Source organism: Carettochelys insculpta, chromosome 1, assembly GCF_033958435.1.
Source record: "Carettochelys insculpta isolate YL-2023 chromosome 1, ASM3395843v1, whole genome shotgun sequence".
Classification (NCBI taxonomy): domain Eukaryota; kingdom Metazoa; phylum Chordata; order Testudines; family Carettochelyidae; genus Carettochelys; species Carettochelys insculpta.
In genome coordinates this window covers 180,234,214-180,247,209 of record NC_134137.1, presented here as the reverse complement: position 1 = coordinate 180,247,209, position 12,996 = coordinate 180,234,214, and the positions used below count along the sequence as shown (strand labels likewise).

Sequence of the window (12,996 nt, the reverse complement as noted above, 5' to 3'; positions counted from 1 at the left end):
GTAAAACCCACACAATGTAAAGGAGAAATTGACTCTGTATAAAGTGGTGCTGTCAAATACACAAAATAAACAAAGTGGAAAAAATAGAATAATAGTAAAATAGTAAAAATTTTCTTTAATCACTTTCAAAGCATTATTTTGTGTTTTCTTGTAACTATAGTAGGCAAAACAAATATTTCACCTGCAAATGTTGGTTTTTTTTCCTCTTTAAAAATAAAAATCTGTAACATTTAATTTTTTTAAAGCCAGAACTCTGTTAGCTGGCTGTTTCTCAGTGAATTTAATATATTCTTAAATTTGACAAGTTGAGTATTACATGACTCTGTGTGAAGGGTTTCACTGAATGTGTTTTAGTACCAGTTCAAAACTATATTGAAATGCAGTTGTTTTTTTACTATTTATTAATTTAGGAATTAACAGGTTTAGAATCCTTGACATGTAAATATCGGGCGCAAAAGAATAATCATTACAACAGTGAGCTTATGTTTAAAGAGACATTATACTCAAATATAAACATCAGGTCTCTGTTTAGCAGCACATTTCCATACTACAAAATGATCATCATTACAACATCTATGAAAGTTTGTTTTTAATTATTTAATTGAGTGAACTCTGATTACACATATATAACAGACCAGGATGTCTATCAAATGTAAATATTTTTTAAAAAATTGAACAGGTGTGGTGGGTTTTTTGCAGGTCAATGTACTTTTACTGAGTATTGAATAAAAGGTAACAAAATATCAGTATCTATTTGTCCTCTGTCTATTTTGCTGGGTACATAACTGGTGTGTTAATTCTTCTATAATAACCACCTTCCATATTTTTGAAACATTCCTCTTCATTTGGACTATTTTTCTTTTTCCAATGAGTCTGTCAGTAACTGAAGAACTACTATCAGATGAGAGATTAATTTTTTATTACTTTTTGTGTGACCATTTCCTCTAGGAAGCCACATGAGGTTTATCAGAGGATCATTTGGTAATAAATACCCAAAAACATTTAGTGATGGATTTGCATTCCCATATTGTCTGATGAGTGGGCATGTGCCCCATAGCTGCATAAAATCTCTTCTTTCACTGGTATCTCCAACATTTGTTCCTGTGTGTGTGTGTGCATGTGTGTGTGTAAGTGTAACCTGACTGGTGTGAAACACTGAAACCGTATCGTGTCTGGAAAAGCATACTATGGTTTGTCTGAGACAATTTTTCTATGTAGGTCCTTTCCCCAGCATATATACCATGTGTGCATTTTTTTTTTGGGGGGGTCAGGAAAGTGGTCTGCAAAGATTGAATTAGTTATCTGTTCATTTCTTAATTGATCAGATGCCACCACTTCTGTTAGTTAGCTTCCAGTATAAAACAATTTTTTAGAAAGTCGAAAGAAATGTAATACTCAACTAGAAAGTACTGTTTACCATGGCAGAATGAGCTAGTTAAAGTTAGTTTTTATCTCTAAATAAGTTAGAAAGTTTTCTTTCCTCATCAGTTGCTCAACCATGTATGTTTCATTTTCTTTGACCCAAAGTCATGAAATTTTTTTAAACAAACTAATTTTAGCAACATATTTGATTTATATTAAATTTACATTATGTGCATTTAAAGATATTTTCTGTCATGTTTCCTGCAAGCTTTATTCTTGTGATAGGTTCTTTGTTGTTCCTCATTGTTGTTTGAAAGGCTCCATGACGGGTACAAAAAGTAAAGGGAGATTGTGGCCATCTCCTTCTCATCTCTTTTTCTGATTAAACAGGAGATTTAACCCCATTAATTAACACAGCTGCTTTGGGAGTGGTGTCAAGCAGTTTTTTTTCACTTTAAGGAACTAGGGTCCAATATTGCTATGGGTACAGTCCTGTGAGAAGACAAAAATTTTGATCTGCATCTGCAAAAATGACCCAGAGAGATCCACATTCACATCTGTGGTCATGGATACCTGTGGATATAAATCAGATATCCACAGATTTTTTTGCAGGGTTCTAGATACACAGTTGGTATCAGCATTCGTGTCTGCAAAGTGAGCCATGGGCATCTGCATCCACATCCATTCGCAGGTTTGTAGGGCTCTACCTACAGGACAGGACTTGAAATGGAAAACTCCACTTTGTTCTATGAATAGCCTTCTCTGAATCAAGCGATGATTTATTATTATTATTATTATTATTATTCTTATTGTTGTTGTTGTTTGTTGTTTTTTTTTTTAAAAAAAAAAAGATATTTTTGTGGTCCATTATAGTGGAGGATCCCAAGAACGCGCTGAATGCTGTCTGATACTTTAGTCCTTAATTGATCTGGATGTACAGAAACTGAAAGCATGGACTGCTATCATGTAACTAGTATTTTCAGTAAAAATCTTTGTCATGAAGCAGCAGTGATGTTGGTTTTTGAGAGATGTGTAAGGTAAGGTCTTTTCCAGCTTTAGGAGGAGCAACCACAATAGCTTCTTTAGTAGGTTTTGGAAGTTCCTCCTCTAACAAATTAGTATTGAAGGCACCTCTTAAGGGGTGTGCTAATACCACCTTAAATACAGTAGAACCCTATTTATCTGACCCTTCATTGTCTGGCTTTCCATATTCCAGGAACTACTAGCACCTACAAGTGCAGAAGTGGGCAGTCTGTCGTGTCCACTAGATGGGGCTGCAGCACTTCCCCATTCTCTGGACTAGCCAATCAGACCCCAGCTCTCAGTTTGATCAGATAAACAGGGTTCTGCTGTACCTTGTAAAATTCTTATGGAAATCATTAGATTCTGGAATTTCATTCTTTTTTCATGACTTGCTTTTACCTCTCAGATTTTTTTCTTTTTATTTCTTTAGCTAAAGTTTTATAATTTTTGTTTGTCTTTGGCAAGCCTGCTACTTCCAGATATTTTTGAATAACTTTAGAGATTGGAGTTTCTGAGGTAAGATGATTTTATAATAAAAAGCAAAAACAGTGCGTTATTTCATCAGGGAGTGTAACTGTCTTTTTTTGGTTGTTTTTAATTGGTGGAACCATACCTTGCTCTTGAGTCCCTTTTAGGTTTCAACCCAATGACCTATCCATTTTATTTCCTTTTTTAGAAAAAATTTGCTTTGTATACCTAAGGGATTTTTCCTTGGCATCATTCAGTTTCCACATATTATTTGTTAATTGTTCATGCACTTTTTTGGAATCTGTTTTTAAAAAGGCCATGTAACCTTTTTATCCCCATATGAGTTCTGCTTTTACTTGAGCTCTTTTTTTCTGCTGAAATGCTCTGCCTATCATTTGACTGCTTACCAACGTTTACCTGCTTCACAGAGAAGGTCTCTTTTTGTATTGTCTGTATCATTTATTTATATATCTTGAAGAAGCAAGCACTTTGTTTTCCAAAATGTGGTCTTTGGAACCATATACCTATCAAATATTGCTTCTTCTGATTCATGAATGAATTCCATTCTTATCATGTAATGGTACCATTTTCTGCAGATCTTGTCAGCTTCATTAAGGTTTAAGAGATTAACATTAAATCTAGGCCATTATAATTATGCTCATAAGGGTATGAAGAGAAATGTAGTCTTCTCCATGTGTTCGGTTTTTGTATCCCTGTCTCCCTTCTCTTTTTATCAGCTCCATCGCAGTAAGGAGTTGCCCTTCCCCAGAGCATTGCAATATTTCAAAGAAGCCCTTTAAAAAGGTGTTTTTTTTCCTTTTCATTAGAAGCATACACTAAGCCCAGTGTTCATAACACAGCAACTGTGCCTTTTAACAAGATTGGCCATTCCTCCTTCTCCATTAATTGATTATTAATATAACAAAAACATGTTTAGAAAATACTACCTCTATTTCCAGACTTTGGCTGAAGCAGAAAATATCTGCTGTCGCCAATTATCTTGCATGTCAATAATTTCTGGCCTCTCTCCTCCCCAAAAAGTGAATTTTTGAAGTAGGAATAATCTGAGTAGCAGTCTTTTAAATTCTACGGGGGCTTTTTTTCCTTTTGGTGACATAATTTAGCCTTTGACATTCAAAGGTATTACTTCAAAAGAAAGAGACATTCGTATAATAATTCCCCTCATTTCTCATAGTTTAATTCCAGAAATAAAATACTAACAGTTTATAAGACAGCCACAAAAGGACTGTTCTTTTGTGAATCCTAAACCCTCATGCTTTCCGCCTGAACACGTGGACTACTTTTCTTTAATCCAGAGGAGATACTTCAGCCCTAAGAGTTAGATAACAATCTGATCATTTGAGTTACATGGGAGATTTACATAGAACCCCACCAAAGGCTCCTCCCATCCCATCTCTGTTTGTTCCAGTCACTATCATACCTAAGACCTCCCTTCCCATTGTCTTTCACTGCCCTTTATTTTATCTACTTCTTCAAAACAACTCATGCATCATAGAGTTTTGATCACCCTAATTAAAGCACGTTTCATACTTACTCCCCTTCTAACATGAACGTAGTTTACAGCAGTTCATTCTTGATGACTCTCAAAAAATTATCCTTTATAGGATATTCTTCATGTAGCTGTGTCCTCCTCCTGTTCAGCTTCACTTCTGCCATTGCAATATGTTTTCTAAAGGCTCTTGTCTTTTTCTTTATTCTTTTCCTCTTTTTTGGGTTTTGTCATCTGTGAGGATTCTTTCAGCATTTTGTCTTTGGTTTCTACCTCTGGAGAGTTGAAGTTCCATTCGATATGACTGGAGTGTATTTTTGCTCTCGTGTAGTCTTATGCTGTGTGTTGCTAATTGGAAGAGAATGTAAATAGGAATCCTCATCTGTAGCAGATATCTTCCTGTCTGCTGCTGCAATTTCCCTGTTTTCTATTTTAAACTTGAGGCAGAGTTTATGGGAAAATTACAGCTTGTGGCATTTGAATATGAGTTTTGAATATTCTCTGCCTTTTTCCCCTAATTCAGTGTTACTGCTGATCATAGTGAAATTTAATGATTGGATCTCTTGGTCTGTTACTGTTGTTAGGTCCAGATGAGGGCAGTAGTTTTTATGTTCTCTCTATTTTTACCCTTCCAGAGTTGAGATTTAACAAATCCACAGTTGAAGTGTTTACATGCTGGTCTCTTCTTTCAGTGGTTTCTGGCAATCCTTAAATTGAGGTTGTTTCCTCTCATTGTTTCCTAGATCATCCAGTTTAAGCTGCATCTCTCTTTCAGTTAGTGTCATACATCTGTCCCTCATTTGCTTCTCTTAAGCCAGTCTGTAGCAGTCTGTCTCAAGTCAGTAATTTCCTTTTTTACTGTAAGAAGCTAGGTCATCAGATTCTCTCATTAGCCATTGAATTTTCTTCAGGCCTGACATTTGTGTTTGATTTAGCTGCCGTGTGTTTGCTTTTTAAAATTTTAGGTTTGGTTTTATTTTGTTCTTAAGAACCCACCTTTGGCATTCCTCTGCACTCTGTTTTTGGGTGGTTAGTATGTTTAAGAGGTTGATGGAGACAGATGATTTTGCTGTCTCCTCAGAAGTGAGTCCACTTTAGTCTGTCACCCCCTGGCTGATCTTCCTTTGGCACACCTACATAGGTCTGTAAACAATTCTTATTAAACAAAATCAGAAAGAAAGGATTCACACTGAAAGGGAGTCATCCTTTGGACAATTGTAGTGCATTCTGTATCTGAATGATTTGTTAGGTTGTACACTTCTTGGAGCAAGGACCATATTTTTCTTCTATGCATGGTTCCATATCAAGTACACTGTTATTGGAGCTCAATTAATAGATCTCACAAATCTGAAATGGTCCCATTCGTCTCACTGAGTTATTAGCGATGAAGCCTAACGGTGACAATTCAGGTGTCTGTCCACATTGGCCTTAGGATCATAGGGTCATGCCTAATTTGTGTGGGACACATTTTAATTTACTCAACTAGCTTCAGATTAAGTTGTCAGAATTTCCCCCAGTAAGTAGTTCTCCTGACCATTTTAGCAGAAATGTTCATCTAACTTTATCTTCTAGTGTGGTTGGTGATGGGAGGTAAAATTATGCCTCTCGGCCTTCCCCCAGCTTCAGTATTTCTCTAGAAAAGATGAATTATTTGAAATAGTAGCATAGACTCTCTGGCTATATCTACATTACAGCAATCTGTCAACAGGAGTTACTGTTAGAAGAGATCTTCCAGCAAAACTTCTGTCGACAGATCACGTCCACACATGAAAGCGGATCAAAACAGCAATCTGTTCTCTCTTGACAGAATGGCCAACCAGAAGTTCAGCAGGTAGGACTGCCCAGTGAACTGGAGCCCTGTCTGTTGACAGAGGGCCCCTGAAACATCTACAAATGTATTATTTCTCATCACAGAGAGGCAGATGCTGTCGGCGGAGGTGCCGAGATTTGTTGACAGACTGACAGAACACATTTTGTGCATACACACTCCCCGAGTTTTGTTGACAAAACTCTCTAGTGTAGACGTAGCCTCTGTGTTCTAAAGATGCGGAGGCTATTTGAAAGTTTAGTGGCCACTGGTCAAGGAAGTGGTGAGGAGATTGGGTGGACTTACTCTGCAATGAGTTCTAAAAATCTGAAAATATTCCATGAGAACATTCATTTACTTATTTTCTGTAGATTTTTGAAACTTGAGAGGCACCTTTATCATATTGTGATACCCCATACTGTCTTTACAGCCAGTGTAACAAAAATCCGCAAAACGTAGCTTGGCATATCTGTCTTTCTCCTGTTGCCAAACTAGTCTTCAGTTCAGCAAGATTCTGCATCATTTCTATAGGGACAATGTTTATGTTGAAATTCAGAAACGGGACAAAAAATTCTTCCACAGAGGGTAGACTGTTGGTTAGCCATGTAAAATAGTATCTTCCCATGCTCCAAGCATTTTGCTAGACCCAACACTACCATAGAGTAATGTAAGCCACTCAACAGTCTCAAGTATGGGCTACATCTACACTAGAAACATCTGTCTACAGAAGTTATTGTTGGAAGAGATGTTCCGACAAAACTTCTGTAAACAGATTGCACCTACACATAAGAATGGGTTGATCTTTTGATCCACTCTGTCGACAAATGGGCTTCTGAAGTGGCTACGTAGCTTTTTTGTTGACAGTTTTTGTTGACAAAACACATTTTGTGTGTATATGCTCCAAGTTTTGTCGACAAAACTCTGAAATGTAGATGTAGCCTGGGGTGGCTGGCCATGAGGGGAAATTCTGTCTAATTAGGGTATCTCCTAATAGGCCCTGAACTAGTAGAGCACTTATGTACACGTGCATCTTTAAATGAGTGGTCCTACTGACTTGAGCGCTCTGCTCGTGTATATAAGTGTGATGCTTGACTGGGGCTCTAGAAAGGAAGATACATTTTGGTGAGTAGAATAGTTTTCTCCTGAATCCTTACTACAAGAAAAACATTAATAAACTGTAATGCTAAGCTTTAAAATGGCATTGTCAACACAAAAAAAATGTGTTGGAAACAAATTTTTTAACATCTTAGATTACTCATTTTTAAATATTAACTTTGTCACTGTTCATGTGGCTTGTTTATGTTCTGCAATTTTCTGCGGAACTTAGAAATTAGTTTATGGGTCCACTTAGTCCAGTATGTGACAGTGATCAGTACCAGATGTTTCACAGGTAGTTTGAGTCAGTTGTGTGTCTGTCTAATGTTTATATATTCATTCATTTTAAATTAATCTCTTTTCAGTTTTATTGACTAACCCCTTAGGCTGTGTGAGAGACGAAGTAGGAACACCCATGTTACATAGTCTGGACTTTTCATTGTATTGATTATTTCTGGCATGTCTCTTTTCTAAAGTAAACAGTCCCCATCTTTTCAATCTCCCTTACACTGGGACAGATTCTCCGTTCCAGTTTTCTGTCACTGGACCCTTTCTGTTTCTCTAATTTTTGAGATATGGGGATCCAAAATGAACACAGTATTGTAAGTGAGAGCATACCACTAAGGTATATAAGTGCTTTATCCTTTTTTTTTTTCTGTCCCCTACTTGTACCTCTTAACACTTTTTTGTTTTTAACCTCTCATGTTCATTGAGCAGAGGTTTGACTGTATCTGTTCCAGATGCTTCACCCTTGTCCTTTTCCTGATTGTTTAAAAAAGTTACTTGTCGATTGCAGAAGTTCAGATTCCTCTTCTCTTGAAAGGCATTCTGGGTTACCTATTTTTATGTTTAAGTTCTGGCACTGGCATATAGAAATTTAATTTTTCTGTTCTGTTTGTATTTAACTTGTTATACTGACCTTACTTTCCAGATTTTTTTCTGTGATTTCAAAAGTTCCACTCTTAACTTTTATTGTACCCTTCACCTAAAAGCTGGATTTTTACAAAATTAAAATTTGGGGCAAATTTAAGGAAACTATGTTTCTGTAATAGCTTTACATGAATTTGTCTGCTTGATGTGTGGTATCTTCGGCAGGAATTTTTTTATTTGTTTTGTAGAGTCACAGAAGTGTAGGGCTGGAAGAGACCTCAAGAGGTCATATAGTCCAGTTCCCTGTGCTCAGAGCTGAACTGTGTAGTAACGTGTGTGTTTTTTACTCTTCAGGCAAAAAATTCCCTGCGTACTGCACTCTGGTACAACTTTTTTGTTATACCAGCACACTTTTCAGTTTCTGAGAGAATTGAAATTGTTTTCCAAAACTGAATCCTTTATCAAAATCTTTAGGACATTTACTAGTACTGTTGATTTTGGTAATAGTTTATAATGCAGGAACAACATCTAAATAAACCTTATTTTTCTATGTTTTCAAAGTGAATTAACTTCCAAAGACAATACCAGAATTTGGACTCCTCTACTGTATCTGAATACGATATTGGTTTGTACTGATTTTTTGATATGGCGGGAGCAGCCATTTGGTACCACCTCTGTTCCTTCAGGTTAAGTGGGTAGGAAAAGCAGTATGTCATGGTTTTTTTGCACTAGGTCAGTCCCAGAGCACTCTTCTCTGTGAAATTGGCCTTTCCTCTTCAAATTGTGTCCCTGTTCAGTAGTGTGTTTTGGATGCCTTTGGGATTTAGGTAAACCCCAAAATAATTTGCATCATCTGGAGCAGCATGTCATTTGAAGTTGTAGTGCAGTGTGGGAAAGAATCCTAAAATGTTTAATAATTAAAGGTGCTTGCTGTCTGTGAATGAACAGAAATGAATATACCCTTTTGGAGAAATGAGAAGCAAAGTGGTTGAGAGAGAAAGAGAAGAGGTCTTAAGTTGATGAGTGGGGCTTAAACCGAGGTTGCTAAAAATGCATGTGGTAATAGTATGAAAAGTTGCAATACATGTGAGAAATAATAGTATGTATTAAGGAACTGCTCTTTATAAAGAAATTCTGTTTAAATTTCTGCGGGATCTGACCTTTTACCATTAATTATTTCTGCATTCTTATACTTTACAAAGTTAAATAGATTTAAAGTATTTTAAAAATGTTTTTCGATTTAGATCTGAACTATTTCTCTTTGTTAAAAATAAATTTTAAACGTATGCTTACTAAGCCAATAAATGATGACCAATTGATGACAGCAGAAATAATACCACTATATTGTACTTTATCCCCACACGATTTCTATTAATCTTAAAACTCAGGGTACTAGATGTTTGACAAGCAATGGTCAGATTTGTTTTTTATAGAATCTGTTTTCTCTTTTCAGTTTATTACTTTCAAATGCAAAACAGTTTTGTAGCATATCACCTTTTACAATGAACACTTCTAGAGCAAGAACACATTATTATAATCAATCTGTTCTAAAAAAATAAATAAGCTGTATTTCTTCCTAGACTGTGGACATCTCTACAGCAATGAATGATCGAACACTGGCTCAGAAGAGGCTTTCAGAAAATACATTTGATTTAGATGCCATGTGCTTGTTAAATCGTGCCCAGGAGCAGGTGGGTTGTGTTCTGTTTATTAGTCATCAGTTTTGTGAAGTCAGTGAAAAATGATGCTAACCTGCTTTTTAAACCAGGCCACTTTTTGTACTAATAACCAAATACAGGTTTTAAGAACATGACTTTAGGCATTTAAATTTGAAAAATTTAACCACAGAATATTTATTGTTGGAGATACATAAGCAGAAGTAAACCAGCTTGATTTTCAGATTGCGGAGCTGAAAGTTCACAAATGATAATTTAATTGTAAATGCATACCTGGAACAATTGTAGTGAGCATAGTATGCAAAAAGTGTATAGCGTTCACATGGACATCATTGGAAAAAAATTCTATTTAAAAAAAAAAAATCCTCTGTCATAGTCAAACAGTACTTAAAATATACCGTAGACTTGATATATAAATTTTTTGCTTTACGTGTCTGATTAATCTGAAAAGATTTTTCCTAGCCTGAGAGAAGATAATTATGGGACAAATGAGGCTGGGGAGAGAGTAGGAATTTTCGTACTTGTCTCCAGAACAAACACTTTACAAAAGTGATGAAAGTAGTTGTAATGTGGTAAAGAATAGAGAGATGACTTGTTCATGGTCACTCTGTGTTTTAAAGGTTTTAAAATAAAAATGTTTCTAAACTATAACTGTCAACTTTTTTTTAAGGGAGAGGTAATTGTTCTGTTTCATAACACAAATTGTATGAGTTTTTACATTTAAGTTGAGAAGTGGTATATTTTTATCTTGTTTTTATGCTGATTTATCTTGTAGATTGATGCCTGGGCACAGTCAAACTCTTTGCCGGGCCAGTTCACAGGAAGTACTGGAGCACAGATTTTGTCCTCTGATGAATTGTCCAACAGTGGTCCCCAAGCCTGGATTAGAAAGGTAGATGATATGCAGACAGATATGTCCAAATATCACATAATAAATAACATTAAAAGTATTGGAAGAAATGAAAAATGGCACACTAAAGCTGTTGCCTGTCTGCTACAATGTACTTGGAAAATATGCTATACGTTTAACTGAATTAACTTATTATATGTATTTAAAGTAGGCATAATACCAATGTGTATGTTTCTAGCTGTGCATTACGTTTATCTGAATGGGTGTTCTGGTGCCCAGAGAGCTTGATATGGAAATATTTAAAAAGTGCAGCTGCTATTTGAAAAAGAGTCTCTCTCTGTTGATGTGCTGAAATGACATCCATAATCTTGGGTATGGTTGCAGTGGTAGTGTCACAATTAAAGCAGTCCGTTTGGAACATATTGGGCAGGGGCTGATCCTGAAGTAAATTGAATTCAGTGGTGTTTTGGCATTGACTTCAATGGGAACAGGATCAGCAATTCTGTCCCAAGATGAATTGTTCTGTTTGGATTAATTCCATCCATTTGCTTTCTTGCCTATTTGCATTATTTAACACCATTCTGCAGGCCAGCTATTTTGAAATATTAAAATAGGTATTGCAACTGATTTATTGTTCTAGTATCAAGCAGAGAAATAACTTATTATCTGGGCAATATGTGTCATACAGTCTGACATTTTTGAAAATTTGGTAATATTTCATATGTTGTCTTAGGAAATCAGTATTGAACGATTTTTCTCCATGAATAAAACTGTGGGGAATCTATGAGATTTCCATTTTTACAGGCAAAATAATTACAAATAACAGTACTTGCTCTGGCAAAGGTTGCAGCAGCTGAGTTTCTTACAAGACTGATTTTGCTTATTCTTCTATAATCCACAAAAAAGTAATGGGTTTCTGAAAAGTAGTAAATTAAGTATGAAGCTTAGGCAGAAATTTGATATGACTTGAACAAGACATTCTTCAATTATGCCACTAAACATAGGAGTGTTCACTAGAGTTCAAAACCCCTTATCCCCTCTTACCCACCAGTATGTACCCTTTGTAGTAAAACATTAAAAAAGATAGAAATACTTGTTAAATGGGAAATCTTGATGAGATCTGTGGCTGATGACCAACATTTAGTTATTTTTAATTTCTAATGTTGCGTCAGAATATCAGCTGTACTGATTAAAAATTAGTCTCTCTCAAATTTGTGTCAGAAAGAAACTTCAAAATGAAATCCACCCAGCAGAGATGCTTATCAGTGAAGAGAAAAGAACTTTTCTCCTAAAAGCCTTATGAAAGAAGCCAGTAAGCTTTCCTAAGGCTCTTTGGGGTTCTCCCTTCCTGCATACCTCAAGAGTTTCTTAGGTCAAGGTAGACTGATGCCCCTTTGCGCTCCTCTCTTGTTGTGTCCCATCCCGTCCTGTTTCCCCATTTTCATCCATATATCCTTCTTTGACCATACTTTAATGGTCTTCTGTGGCTTGATTATCCTGTAACAAAACACATGACATGGTCAGATGTCCTTTGCCCTTTTTCTGCTGCACTCTTGAGCTGCTCTTGAGTGTGTCATCTCTCTCAAAAGATATTTGTATGTCTGTGGGAGACAAGTATGTGGAAAACTGACCTCTGACTTAACGCAGGTGCTGGTAGGAACAGAAAACTTCAGATGAGAGGGAGTGTTCAGTGATTCAGCAAATATAGGAGGAGGGGTTAGAGGTGCTGGTGCTTCTTTCTTTTGCTAGCCAAAGGACATCCTGTGGTTTGCAGCAGCAGAACTCTTCTGACAGGCCATAGGAGAATCCATTAGGTGGAGAAGTCAGGCAGGCAGTTGTTCTTCCCCCACACTTTCTCCTGCATTGTTGAGTTGTTCCTCAGGTTGATCACTTTTGCTTTTTTCAGTCTCCCATCCCTGACTTCCATGGGCTGTCACCAAAATTCTGGGGTTGATGGGTAACCACAATCACAGACCCAATCTAGATGGCTTTTGGGGCCTGCAGAAGTCTCTTAAAGCTTGCAGTCTCTCGAAGCTTACTTAGAGGCTTGATTAACTTTACAGGGTGGACCCCAGATCTGTCGATGTGATGGGAAAATCTCACACAAAAGGCAAAGCAGACACTGTTTTGCAAACTCATACTATCTTTCAGGAACAGTAGTTTTTTTTAAAAAAAAAAACAAAAAAAAAAAACCAAACCCAAACTAGCTCGTAAAGGCAGTGTTGGGATTGCATTTCTCGGCAAAATCAAGAAGTCCTGTGGCACCTGACAGAGAAATAGATTTATTGGGGCATAAGCTTTCATGGGCAAAGACCCATTTTGTCAGATGCATGGA

General features: G+C 36.5%; 1 protein-coding gene across 9 annotated transcripts in view; it reads left to right on the top strand.

The window, feature by feature from the left end:
- SON (SON DNA and RNA binding protein) overlaps positions 1-12,996 on the top strand; it is a 61,235-nt gene that overhangs the window by 32,699 nt on the left and 15,540 nt on the right. For all 9 annotated transcript variants that reach the window (XR_012645906.1, XM_074996595.1, XM_074996617.1 and 6 more), the window contains 2 exons: positions 9,716-9,826; positions 10,587-10,703. Coding sequence is in view for 8 of the 9 variants with exons in the window: in XM_074996595.1 (XP_074852696.1) it covers positions 9,716-9,826; positions 10,587-10,703 (228 nt within the window). In the remaining variant the exon portion in view is untranslated. The remainder of the gene's footprint in view (positions 1-9,715; positions 9,827-10,586; positions 10,704-12,996) is intronic.